Source organism: Lethenteron reissneri, chromosome 6, assembly GCF_015708825.2.
Source record: "Lethenteron reissneri isolate LAM-NWPU_2019-01 chromosome 6, ASM1570882v1, whole genome shotgun sequence".
NCBI classification, from domain to species: Eukaryota; Metazoa; Chordata; class Hyperoartia; order Petromyzontiformes; family Petromyzontidae; genus Lethenteron; species Lethenteron reissneri.
Window position 1 is genome coordinate 2,074,642 of NC_083784.1, and position 20,267 is coordinate 2,094,908.

Here is a 20,267-nt window from a genome sequence, read left to right on the forward strand (position 1 = left end):
CATCCAAAAGCAGATATGAATAATAAAGACCCAAAGAGTATGAATAATAAATCACATATATACTGATGAAATGTAATTAATTCCACATTCGAAAAAAGCACTTGTCTTACATGCATAAAACAGCTGTCACGAACGCACACAAATGTTGATAAACAGCAGCTAGTTTCTTGGGTCAGTTGAGCATGTTGCAGACACAACAAGTTGCAGTCCTATATTGCTAGGCCGCTGGAATTGTGGTCCAAAAAATCTATCGGATGATGTTTCTTCATTTTGCAATGATCTCGTGCTGCATGATGGTTTCATCTTAAGATTATCTCACACAAAGAACCCTGCTGGACTTTATGGAATTGAGCCAAGCCTATCGCCAATTTGTCAGAGCCGAAAATAAAACGCTGCAAAATTTAAAAGTGAAAAAGTTTGCATTATTATTAAGTAACTTTATTCTTCATTAATTGGCGCCAAAATTATATAAGGGCGGCTGTAAAATATAAGCGAACATGGCAAGCTCAACCACAATGCGACACCAACTTCTCATTAGTGTACAACTTCTGCGATGATTAATTCAAGTTTACCAAAACCAAAAGTTAATATCATGTCAAAACACGAGGTCCACAATACAGATCTCGACATTAATGCGTTTGCTTGCACTGCGTGTGCGACGGATGCTATTAAAATCCAATGTAGGTTGTGAGGGGAAGTTTTGGAAGACGCAAGTGATTTTAAACAAAATGACCCAGCATGCACAGCTGCGAGCTGTGAAGGCCAACTCGTTTGCCATCACACAGATCCCATTAGCATCTGGGCAAAAGCAATTAAACAGCTGGAGCTTAATTTTGCATTTAAAGCTGCCATTGTAAGATCCTCATTATTCCACCAAATTGTCTAATACGTTTAAACGAATCACAATTTAAATTTTCCTTGGACTGTTTAAAATGCAATCATTTCTTCGGTCTGTCTGCCTAATGGCATTAATGGTAACATTTTGTGCTTTTGTATCTGACAAGCAGTCCCAAAATTTGAGAGGTATAGATGCCTTAGAAATTTTATTTTACAAACACAAAATGGTGGTTAGTAGTGGTAGCAAAGTGCCTAGTGGCAATCAACCGGGTTTCGCATAAGTTCAATTACTGGCCGTGACCAACTTTTTTGTGAAGTGATATCTAAACCTATTTGAGCCCCTACGGTCTATCCGTTTACCAACCCCCTCACTGACCAGTGTGGTGAAGTATGGTCAAAATACTTCTATGACTAACACGGCTTGTGGGGAGGCCTTCATCCAACAGTGGATTGACAAAGGGCTGCAATTTTTGTTTTTACTATTGTTACATGAACACGAATATCCACGCTTATTAAGGCATAAGAGAGAGATACTAAATTCAGAGGCGAGGATGTGTTTTCTTTACTACTTTGTCTGATGCTTGAGGAATTCGTCAAAATGTAATTTGGCAAATAATCAGAGACCCACGGTTCTGCTTCCCCAATTCTTTTTTTAGCAATTTTCATTCGAGAATGCAAAAATGCAAAGCTGTTCCCTAATGAGGGTATGCAAAATTAACTAAAGGCAGTTAATGCGAAATCCGACAGCAAAAATAAAGGCCTTCAAGAAAGCGCAATTCTGACACAACTTAAAACGTTATCGGTTGGCACATTCATTGGGCGTTCTCAAATTTTGACCGAGTGACACATTGACCTCAAACGGCCTCCGAATATAGCTCAGGGCCAAGCAGGAGAGGCGAATGATGGTTTCGTTGCCTGTGACGTCAGTCAGCACGATGTGAGGACACGGGCATCGCCCCGTCATCTACTCGCAACGAGACTCGTTCATCGCATGCCGTGTCAGCAGCGCGGCCCGGGTTCTGCGATGGAAGAAACAACCTGGCCCCTGAGTCGCACACTGGTTTTCACGAGCTCTTAACGGCTACTCACTAAGCAAAAATGAGGGGGGTGAAATGTTTTCTTTCTCCGCCGTGATGTTCACGTACATTTTAAATAAGTCATAAAAGATGGTCCGGCGATATTTTCACGTAATTAAACCGTAACATTCTTAAAATTTGTAATGTTCGGTCTTTAACTATGGCAGATTTTTTTCCAATACGGCATCACCTGGATCCACAACAAGAGAGATGGCCAAGCTGCCAAGTTGTTAAAAGATTCGGTCAGCACTGCTGAGAACCCGAGTTCGAATCCAAGTTTTATTTGCCCAAGATTAAACCAGAGGCGGTTTACACTGTCGCAAAGTTGATCGCCTCAACCTGGTCAACAAGAGCTGTGAATATGTCCTGTGCAGAAAATCTTGGACACACGGTACAGCACTGCTCTGTGAGATTTTCAAATAGAGTCTTTGTCTCATATTATTCTCAAATACAATAGGGGACATTTTTTCTTATGCGTTCAGGCGAGAGAATGTTCAATCATTCAATTAATGTCCTTTAAGAAAAGAGATAATGCACCGGCATATAATAATATCGTTTATAGTAAATAAAAAAAATGTATAACTCTAACATGTTGCTAATGTTTTCCGTGTTAACACAATGGTTAGTTTCCCGAAATGAATAAAAAATAATAATAAAAATAGCACACTTTATAAGATGGTCAATGGTTCCAGAATAAAAAAATATGCCAAACGACCAAACAAACATTCAGAACAAAGTGCTGGCTTTTTAGCTAATATGAAAACGTATCATTTTCAAAAGGTTACCCAACTGTGGCTCAAGTATTTCTTTTCAGCTCTTTGTGACATTTACATTTAAACTAGGCTTGTAGTTCTGGCTGATGTATTACTATATAATGGTCCGTAAATGTGACTTTGAAACCGTATTTGTCATATTGCACATTTATTGAAAACCTAATGTATCAAGAGTAAAAAAAAGCAAAAAAAATTTAACTGGAGAGGCACTGCAACAACAAAGCTGCAGCAGTGACAGTATTTCTGCAAAGGACAAGCACTATAAAAATCTGCGCTACGGTTCTAGGGAAATAAATGAATCTACGGCGGATGCACGTGGGAGTTCAGATGTGGCTGGGTCATCTGTAGAAATGTCCTGTTCGTTCCCCTTATTCCACTCGCACATCTAAATCGAGCCTTGTGCAAGGAGCCCTCTCGGTACTGATGAGCGCGGTTGGCGATGTACGGCGCAAAAGAAGGTCAACTTACATCCATTAAGGTGGTTTTCCACCGGCCAATTGCCGTGCCGAGTCAAAACCAAACCGTGACAAGCTGGCCTCACACGACATCTAAATCTAGCTCGGGGCCAAGCAGCGTCAGCGCCGAGGCCAATGACGGTTTTATTGTGTGTCACGTCAGTCAGGACAATGTGAGGACACGGCATCACTGTGCCATCTAAATTCGTCTCGACCCGTTCAATGTGCATTACACCGCGGTCTTTACTTGGTGAGAACACAGCACCATCCCGTCATCTATGGACTTCTCGACTCATCAGTGCATGTGACGTCATGAACACGGCTCGGGTTCCTGCAGTTGAAAAACAACCTGGCCCCCCGAGTCTTGTCACGGGCTGGCTCTGGGCACAGCCCCGGCGTGGCTCGGTTGTCCAGCAGAAAAGGGGTATTATTCTCCACGCTCACAGACTGCCACTCTGAGCTCCTGGCAACTTGCTTCAGCCACAGCACTGAATAGATTGAACACATCTCCAATTTGAATGAACCCATCAGTTGCAAATAACGAGAACAGTGAAACATCATACTAATGCATTTGTTTACTTAATAATACTAATTTAAATCATTGACAGCCCTTAGGTAAGTCAATTCCATGCTTTTCAAAGGCCTACCCATACCATGCCTGTAATGTAAATCGCTTGACCATACGTCACCATGCTGGTAAGTGTGTGTAGATTTAGGGGGTGGCCCAAGACCAGTTGAACTATTCCATTCTTGAGTATGATGGTCATATGTTCAGGAGATGAATGCCGATTCCGAGCTCTGCTAGCAATGACGAGAGGGCTTCAGGGGACAGTTAATACAGTTTTAGTTTAGAAATAATTCACAGCTGGTGATAGCCGTAGCCAGGAGTCAACCTCAGGTAGCTGTTCAACCTCGGGGCACAATGCACAAACCTCCGGGATCAACGTTCACATTATGTACTTCAGCAAACACGGATGAAACTCACGATTTCTTATTCAAAATCGTTCTGTTTTGGGAACATTTGGCCACATCCCTCTTGGGTGTTATTGTACATGGGAAAAAACTATATTGGCTGGAGAAAGGCTGTGCATGAGGGGACATCACTCATGTTCTGAAGAGGTAGGGCAAGATTTTGCTGAATGGACTGCATCATAAAGTTGTATCATGGTCAATTATCAAAATAATAATACCAATTTCTAACCGTTAAGCAATTAACTTTGAGATGAAGACCTCCCCGTGCCGTGTTATCATTGCTGTTGTTTGACCATGCTTCACTACAATGGGCAGTGCAGGTTGGTGAAGGCAGGGAGGGCCCAGAACTAGTTTAGACATGACTCAAACTCAGGTTGCCAAGTTCATGGCACAGTGTGCGCATAGATCGTGCGCCCACAATACTGTTCGCATGCTATCCTCATGGCCAGTGGCTGTGAATCTTCAGTCTTTAATAAAACGTCAGCTAATGCAACTTAATGTGTAGCTATTATTTCATTATGACCAGCATTTTACTTGATTACAATTACGAGGATGGCTATCAATCGAGCAAGTGGAGTTATGAATATATATTCAGCCTGATTCCTTCAGTCTGAATAAAGATGTCTAAATTCTGATTTCACTTGGTATGAGATTCCAAGCGACTGAACGTGAGCGGCAAATTTCCCCCACACTTCTGCGCTCCGTACCAGCTCCTCGCGCTCAGAAATGCCACTGCTCATTATATTTGCACTTCACAGACGTTGCTGCGTGTTCAGCGATTGATGCAAAAGTTAACCATTGTGTTTTACACTTCACATAGCCCACAACAGGGCAATATCATTGTGGAGGAGTACTGCCCATCATATAAGCCTTTTGGTAATTTTAATATTTGACCTCTCCAAAAAAGCCAGTGATTTTTTTGCTTCATTGAGCGTTGAGGTGGTGGGATCATCTCCTGATCAAAGCCCTGATCCAGTGGTGGAAATTCCACGTTCCCATGGTGGAGTGCGAGTATCTCCATGGGACAACGACTCTGAACTGGTACTCATTTATACAAACCCCAGACAGATGACGGGCTGAGTGAATGCCCTCCCCACCTCCAAACCAGTATTTGAACTCGCAACCTTCCGATTGAGAACCCCCCCCACTCTACCGCTGAGCCACCTGGCAGGTTATTCACAACCAAATTATTGGCAGTGTCATCAACTGTACATAGAGCCTTGTGCCCTTATCATTATATAGTTAGAGGAACTGAGAATAAATGTAATTCGCCGCTCTCAACAGAAATGTGGTGCTTTTGCACTCGTGTGAACTGCCTTAATGTCACAGACTTAGGTTACGGGAGGGCCAAGTGTGAAAAGAACACATGAATGCACTCCGTTATCCACTTATCGTCTTCCTATGGCTGGGTAATACGGCAGTACGAGGGGGTTAATGCCTATTCCCCGTGGTAATGCGGCATTGGGACCATCTCTTATATAAGACCCCAGTTTTGCATGTATTAAAAATGATCCTGAAAAAAGTAATGCATTAAAAATGAATAAATTTATTGCAAAAAATCATTCCAATCCAACGGAGAATGGATTCAAAGGACAGTAAGGATGGTTTGACAAATATGAAAAAAACGTAATGAGAAGAGGTGGGGCGAGTGACAAATGGCATTGGGAAATGCAGGCAGGAGGAGGTAAAATATATTGGATTGGGACAACCGCGGGTCCTCGAGCTAAAGGAGCGAATATTCCATTTACACGGCGTGCAGACCCCTCGACCCACTCCTAAATGAAATATCGTGGCTCGCAGAGACCAACAATCAGATGCGTTTCCCCGCACTAGATTATCAACAAAAACACGACGGGGGGTTTGCGGGCATTAGGGTGTAGCACCCACAGGTTTTGTTGCTATTTTAAAAACAAAGGAAGACATCTGCAGAGAATTCCCTTCCGTCATGAGACATTAATGCTTTCAAGCCCTGGAATAATTTAATTAACCGTCACCTGGGAAAAAATAACTTTGGTCAACTGTGGGACATTACTCCAGAGGTAGCAGTGTTTTCACCTTCGGTTTCTTCAGGGTTGTTGCAGTCCACTCGGCAATCTGCGCAGGTCGTTGTGCTGGTTCGGGTATTAAACACAAAAAGGGATTTAATTTTACCCGTGGATTTACAGAAAATGTCGACACCGTGGGTGCCATAGTGGCGAGATGTTAACTACCTCGCCTGGTATGCAGGAGGTTTGTGGGTTCGATCCCGACCCTGACGCCTGTATATTTGGAGTTTGCGTGTATATCCCTGTGGTCGCGTGGATTTTTCTCCAGGTCCTCTGGGTTTTCTCTCCACATTTAGAAACATGCGTTTAGAGCATTTGATTGCAATACATTTCTACGTGATAAGCCACTTCGTTGAGCTATCATTTGTGGCCAGGTTGTTTCTGAAAAAGAGCTGAAAAGTTCAGTAGGCCTTACCTGGTAAAATAATAAAAAATGTTTTTAAGGGTACTTTTACATTGAAACTATTTGCAGTATTTATAGGAAAAATGTCCAGAAAACTGAATCCTAAATTAAATAAAAAAAATACATGTCGTGAATTCAGACAGTATTTGGTCTGTGGACTTCTGTCAACAGAAACTTCAAGCCGAGGCCGTGGGACATTTAAGCACTGTGTAAATTGTATTGACATTGCAAAGGCAAAAACGAATCCCCAACAAAGGCTGAGCCATGAAAACGCAAAGAAATAAATCCAATGCTTACAATGCCCACCAATTGTTTGGCACAGATATTTGTAGCCTGCAATACATCTTTTTTCCCCTTCAAGTATTTACCCCGAGTGTCCGTCCGTTAAATAAATTCAATGAAAATCAACTGCATAAAATATATGGCAAAGAAAAAGATCCAACCCCCCCCCCCCCCCATAGCCTTAACATGATGTTTGGGTAAGTGCTGTTAGCAAGTATTACGTATGGTGGCTGGCACAGCACACGAAGGGCTGAGTGGCTAATGCTACTCCTGGCCACCTTTTGTCTCTGCGGTGCTAATATTTCACACACACTTGTAAGGCCAAGCTGACATTCAGGGAGGCCCAGGACCGGTTCGGATATTCGTCACCGATGTTGAAAGTGAGCGGCAATCGAAGTGCGCTCACCACAACACCTCCCAATACAATGCATACAAACAAGTTACACGAACATACACATACCACACAACTATTTTGAGAATCTCAAAAGCATAGTGGGAATTGAATGACATCAACAGGAATATGTTTAGTACTCATACCACAGGGCCAGGGCTGCCTGTAGACTTATTGGTATTGACAGAGGACAGGGAGCACCAACATATCACAATGTGGAACACAGTCTACAATCCTTAATTTATTCTCGTGCAAAACTACAAATCTACAGATGTGTGACATCAATTACAACATGATGAACAAAATAATACGCAGCGATCCGAGTTGCAAGCTGCCAGGCATAGCTTTCTCAAAAATTCCGTTACTGCACAAAACTGGGCAGGTTAACATCGCTCTCTGATGTGTCGTTGCGTTGTTACCTCACGTTGTTATTTATTCACCAGCTGCTCAATTAAGCTCCTCAAGAAGCTCCCGGCATGCACAGAGAGACGTCGGACATTGCGCGAAACGTCTCAGGATACAGCTCGACAGCACAAACCACAACAAACACGCCCAGTGATTAATCTGGCGCTTGCTTTTCTCCGCAGGTCACACGCAATGCACCAGCCTCGTTATTTATTTTGTATTATTATTATCGTCATTACATTTGTTCTGCCAGGAAAGCCTCAAGTCCCAAGGCTCTTTTTTCAGGAGGGCCCTACTAATTTTCGCAGTGGGGGGGGGGGGGGTGACGATCGCTGCTTTCTGAGATTAATTTACCAGCAAATGTTTTTCTACTTGGCAAAGTTGGGCCATGACATTGCCCACACATGACCCTGCTCTTTTTCAACTCGCGTCACGTGACCTTTAAACATCCTACCGTGAAAGAGACGGCGCGCCGTGTATCGTTATCGTGTTTAATGCACCCGCAGCATTACCCAGGGGCAGCCGCGAGCTCGCGCCGCACACCTCGACTACGGGCGACAGCAAAGCGCCAGCGCTGGGGCCTCGCCACCGCCCACAAGTGGGCCCGACGCTCGTGACGGGAGGGCCGTGCAGGCCGCTCTGTGCAACGGGTGGTGGGGGGAGGGGGCGTAATGTGGATCCCACCACCACCACCACCACGTGCGGCGAGGCCCATCAGGCAGCGGAGCTAAATCTCCACGCCGATTCTCCGAGACACCCGTCGTGCGGTTATTAAACTGAAAAATTGCTCCGCTCAAATGCCTTCCCCCCCCCCCCCGCCACTATCCGGCACCACGGCCGTGGCTCTTCAGGCGAGAGTGGGCTTTGCGGCGTTGTTGGTGGTGGTGGTGGAAGGTAAAAGAGGAAGAAGAAAAAAAATGCAGCCCGCCGTATCCGCCACAGTTTATCACACAACCCCGCTTCGTTTCATCCTATTTATCTCAGCGCAAACCCCTCTAAATCATGTTAAGTGGATGTGACCCGTTCCGGAATGATAAGCCGTACGGCCAACTTTTTTGGCAAGTAAAAAAAATGCATTTTATTTTAGTTCCTTTTTTCTCTCTCTCTTTCTCTCTTTCAGGACTCTGAGAGAACAATACCCGTAGTTTCCGTCGGGTAGACACGAATTATACAGCCACTAAAGATCAAAGTCCTTTCTTTAACTAGAAAGCAGAAGAACCTATATAGATGCTGCCGTGGTGTATCGGTGAGCATACCGGACTGTCAAGTCCAGAGATATCCGGTTCGATCTCTTGGCACGGCAGTTGATATAATGGGGCAAGTTCCTTAAATCCCGCCTGCCTCAGGCCACCCAGGAATATAAATTGGCACAACCACGGCAATTTCAGAGGAAGGTTGCATTGTGGCAGAGGAAAGTGTGGGCACTCCCGACTCTACTCAGATGCCTCGCCAGCATGGGATAGTCGTTTCAAAATCTAAACAAATAAAAAAATGTATTTAACCAGGAAAGGCCCACTGAGCTATAGAGCTTTTTCAAAAGCGACCTGACCACAAATGATAGCTCAACGAAGTGGTTTATCACGTGGAAATTTCTATAAATAATTAATTTGGAGGGAAAACCCAGAGAAAAATCCATGCAACCACAGGTATAACATTCAAACTGCAAATATACAGGTGTCGGGGTTCAGGATCAAACTCATGACCTCCTGGTATACCAGGTGAGGTAGTTAGCATCTCTCCACCACGGCATAACAGAGCTCCCTCTAGGGGAGGCCTTCTGTCAGCAGTGGCGCGAACAAAGCAGTTGCAGGGCTGTATCTTTGCTTCTTACAATCGCCTCTACATTGGACCGTTATTTTCTGAGGATTGGACGTATGCATTACATTTTGTTAAAACTCTACAGCGATAAAGAGCAACACAAACTAACTGACAAGTCCGAATGAACTGAGAGCACAGATTGTTCTCAGAGCACCTCGAACAAAAAGGCAACACACCTTCACCTATTTTTTCTTTCCCGCTAAACTGGAATGACAACAGGCCACGGTGATGACTTCGCCGGACAGCTAGGACCCTCGATTCTACACACTCACACACTCCACCACCCTGTGTGGACCTCACAGCAACTCACTTGCGTTGACACTCAGCAGTCTCTACATCTTCTTGGTTCTTTCGGTAAAGTCACGTAGAATAGAAACAATAAAAATAATATAATAAAACATAATAAAATAATTCTCACGACGTTATTATGTTTTGTTTTATTATTTTCATTGTTTCCATTCTACGTGACTTTACCGAAAGAACCAAGAAGATGAATCCCTGCAGTCACGAAAGCTTTAAATCGAAGCCTCTACATCTTCAGCATTACCGTGGGCAGATGGCCTTCATATCTCTGGCGCAAATGGCTTCTCACGGCCGGGCACTTTCTCAGGCATTGCTTTTGGCATCAGCTGTGGGCCAGATATGCTACGCTTAAAAATAAGGATGGGTGACCCGCCCAGGGAATGTAGTTTTTGGTTGGTGAGCAAGCAGCGTTCGACTGTACACCACATACCTACCTACACACGCACTGTGAACCAGATTCTGGATAAGAGCAGTGAATTCCCATTACCATTGTGCCCACACTTTGTAGACGATGAAAAAGCATTCGACTCAGTAGAAATTGATGCAGTCGTCCCGAGCTCTCACAAACCGAGGATATATGAGACGGAGAGTTTCGTCACCTTCCCACCTCGTTGTGAACCGTAGCGACGCAGGACCTGCCGTCAACTTGTCGCCAATTGGATTCAATCTCTGGGCGCGGCAATTGTAAACCGTGGTGAAAGTATCTTAATTCTCAACACCTCCCCCTCCCCCCGTGCCTCTGTCCGCTGAGCAGTACAAATGGGATACACCACATCTATCTGGCAACAAAACTGACACCTTTTGTTTACAAGGAGTCATGTTTGCATAGACCACAATACCTGCAGTCATAATGCAAACAAAAAACACAACTCTGATAATCTATGCACTGTCCTTGAAGTTGATTGGTCCACACCCGAGACAGCTTTCCTTAGAGCCTAGTCTCATATGGGTTGGACCAGATGACGCCAAAAGGCGCACATATTTTTTGCTGCAAATGAGGTTCCAATGGTGGGATACACCACAGTTAGACAATTGGCAGGACGTGTGTGGTGGGATGTAGTGTAGCTACCCCCACCTCTTGAACGACATCACGCAAGCGTGGAAGACTAGGCCAATTACCCTCCCTTGAGCTCCCTCTAGTGGGAGACCTTTTCCCGCCCCAGCAGTGGCTTGAGCAAGCAATTTCAGGCTTCCACTTTTGCAACCTACTCACCCCCCTTGCTTCAGCTTTTGTTGTGCAGCAGCAGCTGTTGAAAAAAGTATTCCGCGTGGAGCTTTCAACAATGCAGCAGATAGATTACGGTGACCGTAACGGTGAGTTACCAAACGCTCCGATGCAGTAAACCGCTACTGAAAGCACGGCACAAATGTAGCCGTGGTCTGCACTCTGTGCGTTTGCTCGTACATGCTCCATCAGTCCCTCGACTTAGGAGTCATTTGCTTCCATTGAGGCTCCCAATTGGTCTTTTTAAGACCACTTACTGACGTGCGCTGGATAAAGACCGATCTTTGCCGATTATGCTTCTCTTCTTTTCATGTTTAGACTTCTTTCATCACTGCCAATGTGCTGTGAGTGTCCCTTGAAGGGCGAAACCACCTTACCCCCCCCCCCCCATCGCAATCTTAAGTTACCACAAGTTCAAGGCGCTGCGCAGACTTTGGAGACTTTGGCTCGGCACAGACTGACATTGCATTGTTCCAAGCACTTCACCCCAACCTCCCACGACCCCCCCTCCCATCAATGTTGATCAATTCTCCCGTGAACAAACCCTGGGGCTGCTGAAATCAAGAGAGTGCCCCTCCATTTTCAGCCGAAGAAACACACCGGCAGATTTCACCACTTCGTTTCGACCGCACAAGCCACCGCGCTCGCTCTCAACAGTTGAGGGCAACTTAAACGCGCATAATGGAAATGCCTGAGCGATGCTAAACCGATCAACGAGGCGAAAGAAAGAAAAAACGCAACACAAGAGCAAGCCCCCTCCTGGTTATGGACGTCGATCACTTCTCACTTGTTCGTCAGTACCGGCGAGATTCTTCAAATCGATGGCGGTTAGATGTATTGCAGAAATCACGTGACGGGATGAGTGTCGTAAACGGGCGCTATGTAAAGTCGTACTCGTGTAAAGCACTTTGAAATGCGCCCAAATTTTTTTTTGCAGCCAAGCTTGGCAACTCTGCTAAAACGCTCGATTCCCTCTGGTGTTCTCTGGCCGCCCCCCGTTGTATTTATCAACGCGACACACGTTCGTTTGGTGCGCAGCAACCTCCCTTACAAGGCACCAGACGTACACGGGCACAAAGATAACACTCAAACTGATTGGAGCACACAGTGTGTAAGCAATACTGACATTTGGCTTGGCCAATTGTAAAAGGGGCTAAAGTCAGCCTATCTGCTCACCTGCAGCGACACGGCACCAGAGGTCTTCACAGCAACGGACACGTTCACGGCCCAAAGCAAACACGCTCACACGCGCAAAGGATATCTTACCAATAACGAATACAGCTGATTTTTTTCGTTTTAAACCTTTAAATAAACGGGAGCGCGAGGGACTTGCCTTCAGGTGAGCCACGGCAGACGCTGGCTCCACGTCCGGCCTCTGCACCTCGCCGATGAGCTGCTCTGCTCCGTTGAGCCACTGCGCCGTGGATACCATGTCGCGGTGCAGCTGCTGCCAGCGCTCCGTGGCGTCGTCGAAGCGCCTGCGTAGAGAGACAGGAGGCACACGGGGAGGGCACAAATTAAAACAAACGCCGGCATGCCCGCGTGCCCCATGTGCCCATGGTGCATCTCCGCTGGGGGGGGGGGGGGGGGGCGCACGTGTGTGTGTGTGCTGGCACAGGTGGTGCATCAGCCGGTCATCTCGGTCATCTCGGTCAGTCGACCGGTGGCACCTGCTGGGTCTGCCCCGTGACCTCCTGCCAGCGGGCGTTCAACACTTCACGTGGCCTCAAGGTGCACATGGCCTGGCACAAGCGTCGTGGTGACGTCACCGCCACTTAGTGGCGAATGGCGGTTGTTGTTGTGTGCTGGCCACCCAGCGCCCTCACGTACCGTGCCGGCCTTCAAGGGCGCTACTCGCAAACGGCACTTGCCCCAACAGTCTATTGAAGGCTGCGCGGGGGATCTTTTTCTTCGTCTTTGTGTGCGGCCCTGAGCGTTTTTGCAAGGCCGTGGGGGAGTGGAAGTGAATGGTGGCGGTCTTTGACGACGGCACATGAGAAGTTGACGTTGACCAACAACGTCTAAAGTCGCGGGCGCCGATTCACGTCCCGGTGACGTGGCAAAAACACCTCTGTGTTAGAGCCATCGGTGCACTTTCTATGTTCACGCAGTTTTTGCCAGCGCTAGGCTATTACGGCACAGTGTCACAGACAAGTTGCTGTGCAGCTTTGCAGTTTGTGAGAAAAAATTGTAAATGTTGACTATAGAGAACAATGGAACAATTTAAGTTGAAATGAGATTTTTTAAAAACATCCTCAAATCAGCACTGGGTATCACCGTTGGCAAACCTGTACAGCGGTGGACATTCAACATTCCCATTGCTGTGAAGCAGATTCCAATAAGACTGGTGGACATCACACAAAGTGGACCCCCTGATGGACCATTATTTCACAAGCTTTTAAGTGCGAGTCAAATGCTCCTCGAACAGTAACACCAGATCAGATAAATGATGCTGATTCTGATTCTGTAACACAAGATCAGATAAATGATGCTGATTCTGATCATGATGATCCCCCTCCCCTCCCAGTAAACGTGACGATGACTGAAAGATCAAAGATAATAAGATCGGCAATGATTCAATAAATCATCCCAATTCAGGGTCACAATGCGATTTAATAATCCCTTTTTTTTTACAAATGCATTTAATGGTAGCACCCCTAGTTGCTGCAGGGATGACGTAAACTGATAAAAAAAACACGATTGATTCGTACACGTGCCATTCAACGTGTGCATCGTGGGATAATAATAACCAGTATACATATTGACAAAGTGAAACATTGTCCCACCTGACAATTACTAACACAAGACGTTCATAAAATGCGGACACGCGCATGCATGTGCACGTGCGTGAACCCTGTTGACCCCGCCCGCCAGTGCGCACGTGCCCTCCCGAGCAGGCACTTCACGCACCGCTTGCGCCTCGCGTGCCGCTTCCACGCACGCGCGCGCGCGCAACGTACCGCTTGCGCGCGTCGTAGGCCTGGTTGACGCGCGAGCGCTCCGTGTCGAGGCGGGTCAGGCTCGCCCCGATGCGAGGCACGTCGGCCGCCGACGCAGCCCTCAGCATGGCCGGCTGCCTCTCCCGCACGCTCAGCATGGCGTCCTCCACGCCGTCCAGCTCTGTCCGGATCCTCTGCAGAAGGGAGAGCGAGCGAGGGGTGGGGGGGGGCAGAGTTGTCAGAGCGACGAGACAAGGGTCGGTGGATCACACACGTTGCTGTGAAACTCCCTTCCCGTCGGCGGTTCGGGCAAACGTGGACTACCAACTGTTCTGTCTGTGTGGGATAGGGTGTTGCCCCCTCGCACGCGTAGGATTTCTCCGGGTACTCCGGTTTCCCCCAGTGAATAAACACTCATTAATTGCCCGATAACATTTTAACATATAGAAGACCACAGATCCGCAGGGGGGCATTATACGCTGGCTCATCGCCTGGCTGCCTCTCCCTGGCTGCGGGTGTTCATCACGGCTCCGAGCCACTCTCTCTTCAAGTGCGAGCCAATACTGAGAGGCGCATCACAAGTTTAAATGATTATTAATTGAGGCCCTCGCCGCGCAATGAGATTTCCTGGGTTTTAATCCGGGTTCCAGTGGCCCGCGGTTACACCGGGTTTTTCAAGTGGAACTCGTTTGCCAGCATCAACTTGGTCATGAGCACAGTCTCTCACTAACATTCAACGTCTTGGTTTAAACACAAATACAAAGGAGCAAACTTTGTAATTACATATTTCATCATTATTATCATCACTCATGATCAATTCATTGATGGATGAAGGCCTCCCCCAAGCCATCCCCTACTCTCATGATCCTGTGATGTAATAATCCACTCAGCACCTGTATACGAGCTGATTTCACAGCTCCATCTCCTTGGTGGACGTACACTCGGATGCCTTCCATCCATTGCCTGCCACTCCATCATTTTTCTTGATCAACAGCCATCATCCCCTTCGAGCCGTGATGTGTCTTGCCCAAACCCACCGACTGTGCTGTTTGAAACTTGTTGTCAACCCGCATACGCCCTACAATCCATCCATTTCTCTTTTTATCCCTCTATACAATTCTTTGCATGCCCGTCCCCGTTATTTATTTTGCCACTTTTCAATTTTTGTTCCATCATGATCCATATGTCCGTACATCATAGAATTCGGGCACAATCGTTCTCCAAACATTTTATTTCCTGCTATAGCTGGAAGTCAAATTCCTGCCTTAGCCAAAGCAGATCAGATTTCACATTGGTTCGTTCACCTGTATGCATTTTGCTTTAGAACCTTTTAGAGAAACTACATTTTTACGGACGGAGAACCGTCTATGCTCAGTTTGAAAAAAAAACTCACCACATCATAGCGAACAAAGCAACACAGATAAACAGATATATTTATTGAGGACATCAACCGAGGAGATGGGAGAGATTAATCGAGCTGGTGTGCAGACGCGAGGTGGATTATTAAATCTCAGCATCGCGATAGACTACGGAGAATCAGGGAGGCCTACACCCAGCAGTGGATTGAGCCTGGCTGAATCGATGGCAATGGTAACACACTCGTCGTACGCACGCACACATATATAAACAAACTCAAACATATTTACTGCACACTTACACGCATACAGAAAAACACGACACATAGCTTAAACATGTATTACATATACAAAACATACCTCCCACACGTGCATGAAGCAATATATGCATTCACACATAGGTTTAGCGCAAACACACACATGCATAACAGCGATCGGAGTACAGTAATTGTTCTCCCTTGGAGGTGTAGAGAATTCTAATATTGGCTGTAATAGTGCTGGGAATATGGAGGAGGGGGGGGGGGGCAATAGAAAAGCACGTCTGCTATGCCCGGGCACCACCTTGTCAATACAATTTCACGTAGTTGCATAGGTATACCGCACGGGCACGATCTCGGGGCATGAGGACACTTAGCAAGCAGACGGAACGGGCGCGAGCCAAGTCAGCCAGACCCTGGGTGTCTCTGCGGTGAGAAAAAACCCGCATGTGGGCAACACGAATTCATTTCCACCATCCCTACGGCCACACTGTAAATCAGATGTTGGATCTCGGCTGTGCGTCCCGGAATAAATATCATTTGCAATATAAAAAAAAAAAATCCACAATTCACCACCGCTGAGACTGAGTGAGAAAAAAGAAATGGTGCGGCGGTGAGACAGGATTTAATTACGAGGCGAGGCAGATAAGGTTGAATTGCTGCCTTATCTCGATTTGAAATTCTTATGTTCTTACACTGCAACGCTGGGACTTTTCATTCAATTTATTTTTTTTAACACAAATCTTTCTGAGGAATAGATGAACGTGGCGCAGACTTCCCCCGTCGTAGGCCGCTCTGCAGCATCGCGCCGTATTTATAAGCCGGGAAAAACTACTCAAGTCATGTGCTGCCCCCAATATATTTCTACCGGGGGACTTAGGTGCAAAGTTACCACTGCGCCTCCTACCTGGGAACACCGTGCAACTGCTGAAGATGGATTGTGAGAAAAGAACCGGTGCATTGACAAGAAGTGGCAATTCTACCCCTGACACATTCATTAAGGTTGGTTGGCACTGTGACAAGGTTCTTAGCTTGCAGAGTCCATGATCCACCAGTTCTCGCCGAGCGTCTGCCATCCTGACATTGTATGGCGAGAAAATATTATCAATAGGCACATACACCCCGCCCCCCCCCTCCTCGTTCCCTAAAGGGATGTGTTTCATCTGCAGCTTCTGCTCCCTTGTGGGGAGAGGAATAAAATGAAATGAGCCTGAACTGTCTACTTTTCTTATGAAAAAGGTGAGACGGGCCTTTCTTGCACACAACCCGTGCAAATAACAACAACTACAATAGTAATAAGTACATTTGTTTGCCCAGGAAAGAGTCCATGAGTCTCGATATTTTATTGCTTGAAGAGAGTTTTGCCGATAAATGTTAAACCTATTCCTGTACTTAATTAACCGCAATTTATATGCGTAGATATATATACACGGCAAGCTAATGAACATGCAATCTACTATTAATTACTTTTAAAAAGGGAAGTTTTACTTCAAGCTTCGTCCCAGTTAATTCGCAACTGTAAAACACCTCATTCGAGACCTCCTCCTGGCTTTGACATTCCTCCTCGAAGACACCGGTGGTGTAACCATCAACCCCACGTGTCTGAACATCAACAGGCCGATGCACACATCTCAATCATTAACGGAAAATTTAACTCAAGCGACAGCAGTTCGATTGTGGTCCAGCCACCCAATCAAACTATGGACGACACAGTAAACCACCGTAGCCCTGCGTTCCTTCAACGGATGAGGCAGAGCAAATCTACAGCAGCTCTCTCCTGAAGTCCTCTCATCGTGGCCAGCAGACCTAAACATTGGCATTTAGCTCCTAGACATATTACCATCATACGCAAGAATAGAATGCGACTGTAAATGCAACACACTTTAACATCAATGTAACGTGTTTGACGGAAGCCCAAAATAACCTCGTTTGTGCTTATTTTTGCATGAAATCCTCAGTAAGTTTGCATCAAGAGGCCATGTACAATTAACATATTTCATTGCCCGCGACAATGTACTTCCTCTTTGTGACATTGAATAGAAAGGGGACCACAAGGAATGATTGAAGTTTGAAATGCACACTTGAAAGAATCGTGCGTTCCGTTTCCCAGCCATGCATTGAGGAAACATTTAACAGAGCTGTTAGGGTGGACTCTATGTGATGTCAACACGATGCCATGTAACAAGACGTGGCATGACAGCGTGACATGACGTAACGTAACATGACACGGTATCCCCATGCTCGGAAGGCTAACACAGATGGACCCATGGCCTTTTGTGTGTCGCACGATCCTTTATCGGGTAAACCGCCGTGTGATGATATAAGCATCGCGCGGTAGGATTTAAAAAAAAATAAATGAATGGAATGCAAAACAACAGCGTGTAATGCGGTTGTATTATGATCCCTTAATGAAACAGGACAGGCCAGGCTGCTTCACCATGGGAGAAAAAAACCCGAGATAGGCTTCAAATTAATTAATAAAAGAATCACACATCCCCGTGAATTACCGTAACGCTACCATGATTAGCCAAATGAGTCAACCCAGATTTTCCACAGTGCCCAAGTCAGGCATTGCCCATAGATTATATGTGATTGGTGTAAAAAAACTATCCATCATTCAATTACGCTTATTGGCCGCATGTGACGTATGCCCTCCTGAAAGCCCAAACGGACTCAGTTGGCTAATTGTGGTAAAGTTCAATTCACTCCTTTGCAATTTAAGTGATATCTAACAAGGGGAATGGGAGAGGCAAGCAATAATCAATAGTGAGCTGCAGCTGAGACAGGCAAACGGCGTTTTACTAATTTACTGAACACAACACTCAGTATGAATGCATGTTGTTGGCTGGCTTGCCAGCCAACACACACAGAAGCCTACAAAATAGAAATGGGTGCTTGCATTTTAAACACGGACATGCAATAAGTGTGGCACAAAACAGGCTTCATTAACTCCAGCGCTTGCAACCAGGGTCTACTAACATTGACCACAGGGTTCTGTGGCGTATTTGTGCAAGTATACGGCAAGGTGTTGCAGGGCACAGTGCAAGAGTTTTCCAGTTACAACCGTTGGATGCGGAGCTATAGCGACCATTCTTAACTTATGAATGACCATTGTGGATTAAAGAATCAAAGTCAACTTAAAAGGTGGCCATTTTGTTTCATCACCAAATTAACCTCATGGCGGTACCCCGGGGTCCCATAGTACCCCGGCTCTCGCATAATGCCCGTGATGCAGTCATTTTTAGTCTGTTGATGGTCGGCAATGCGGCAATCGACTCATCTCGACGAGCTGCACATGATGCACCACCACGGTGCGTACGAGCGTTCAGGGTTTCAGCGCAATCGTCCTCGCTGCGTTTCGATATCGCGGAGTAGCGCCGATGTCGGATTGATTACTGCAACAGTCGCGGCTTTAAGTACACCCCTGGAAAAAATAGTGTCCCAGAAATAAAATATTTAATTGCCTCGGCCACTTTGTGTCATTTGGTACCCCAGGGTACCGCCATGAGGATCAACTGTCCTTGTCTATTTGTTTTTATTCCTTGGGATCCTCACGCATGATGCCATCTGAGGTGATTGCACTGGGGATGGTCCGGTAACAATGTTTTGTTTTAAACAATTTGGGGGGGGCTCAAACAAACACAACCTTTCAGCAACAACGACAAACGTCTCTCTCTATCTCTCAAATGTCGAAAACGCGCGCTGCTTCACTCCAGCCCTCTGTCGACGTCACGCGCGCGTGCAAGTTTTCTTAGGCCTTGCACGGAACCCACCACTTGAGTTGCCACCACTGAGGCAAAACAAGTGGGACACAGCACGGGAATAAGAATACCTCATAATGCCGCAGGAGAAACTACGTGTAAATACGTTGTCTTGAGTGTGGTGTATTATTACACAACTCACACAAAAAAACCGGGATATTTTTTTAATGACCTGGGAAGACGGAGATATTTCCCAGGACACAGCTGCTACGGCAAAGGTATGATACTGGGAAAACCAGAACAGTTGGCAACCTACCTCAGTGCAGGTTTGTGTTTACAAATCATCCCATGCCCAGTGAAATACGAACTGGAGATTGGGAAAGTCGAGTACATATACATAATAACAGTGAATGTCTTATTGGGTCCTAGTTATGTTTAAACACCTGCAGTCCAACGCTCGCATTTTATCTGTGGAACGCTGAGCGACGATGCTAGGAGTTGCAGCAAGTCCTATCAACCCCTGGCCAATTAGCACCCCACGTCGACTAATTAGGAGAAAATTGCAGTGCACATAACCCTATCTCGCGCACCAACTGGAGCACAGCGTGCGCGCGAGCGAAGATCCTGCGAGACCGGCGTGGAGGTATGTCACGAGGACGAGGGTTGAGATTTACCAGCTTGGAAGCCACAATTCTTCAATCGCAGTCACAATCAGTCGCCTGTGTTTCGTGTCCACGATGTCGTGTTGCGGGCAAATGTTGTCGTCGTTAAATTTACAGCTCATTTGTCAATCCACTGCTGGATTAAAACCCTCTCACACCGTGTGGGTCATGGGAATTATTTAACAGCAAGGGTGGGGGGTTGGGTATCACTGATGTTTTGGCCACTGATGTTTTAGCCATGGCTGGGAATCGAACTCTGCATGTATGCATTTTGTACTTATTTCAGACTGTACGTAGCCAACCGTGCTAAATCGGAGGTTCGGGGGAAGAACAATAAACACAAATACACAAAGAACACAAATAAATTC

The 20,267-nt window shown here is 46.2% G+C and overlaps 1 protein-coding gene across 1 annotated transcript in view; it reads right to left on the bottom strand.

Moving 5' to 3' along the window:
• LOC133353592 (dystrophin-like) overlaps positions 1 to 20,267 on the bottom strand; it is a 639,339-nt gene that overhangs the window by 273,160 nt on the left and 345,912 nt on the right. Inside the window, 2 exon segments of the mRNA XM_061569957.1 lie at positions 12,319 to 12,463; positions 13,946 to 14,118. Coding sequence (XP_061425941.1) covers positions 12,319 to 12,463; positions 13,946 to 14,118 — 318 coding nt within the window.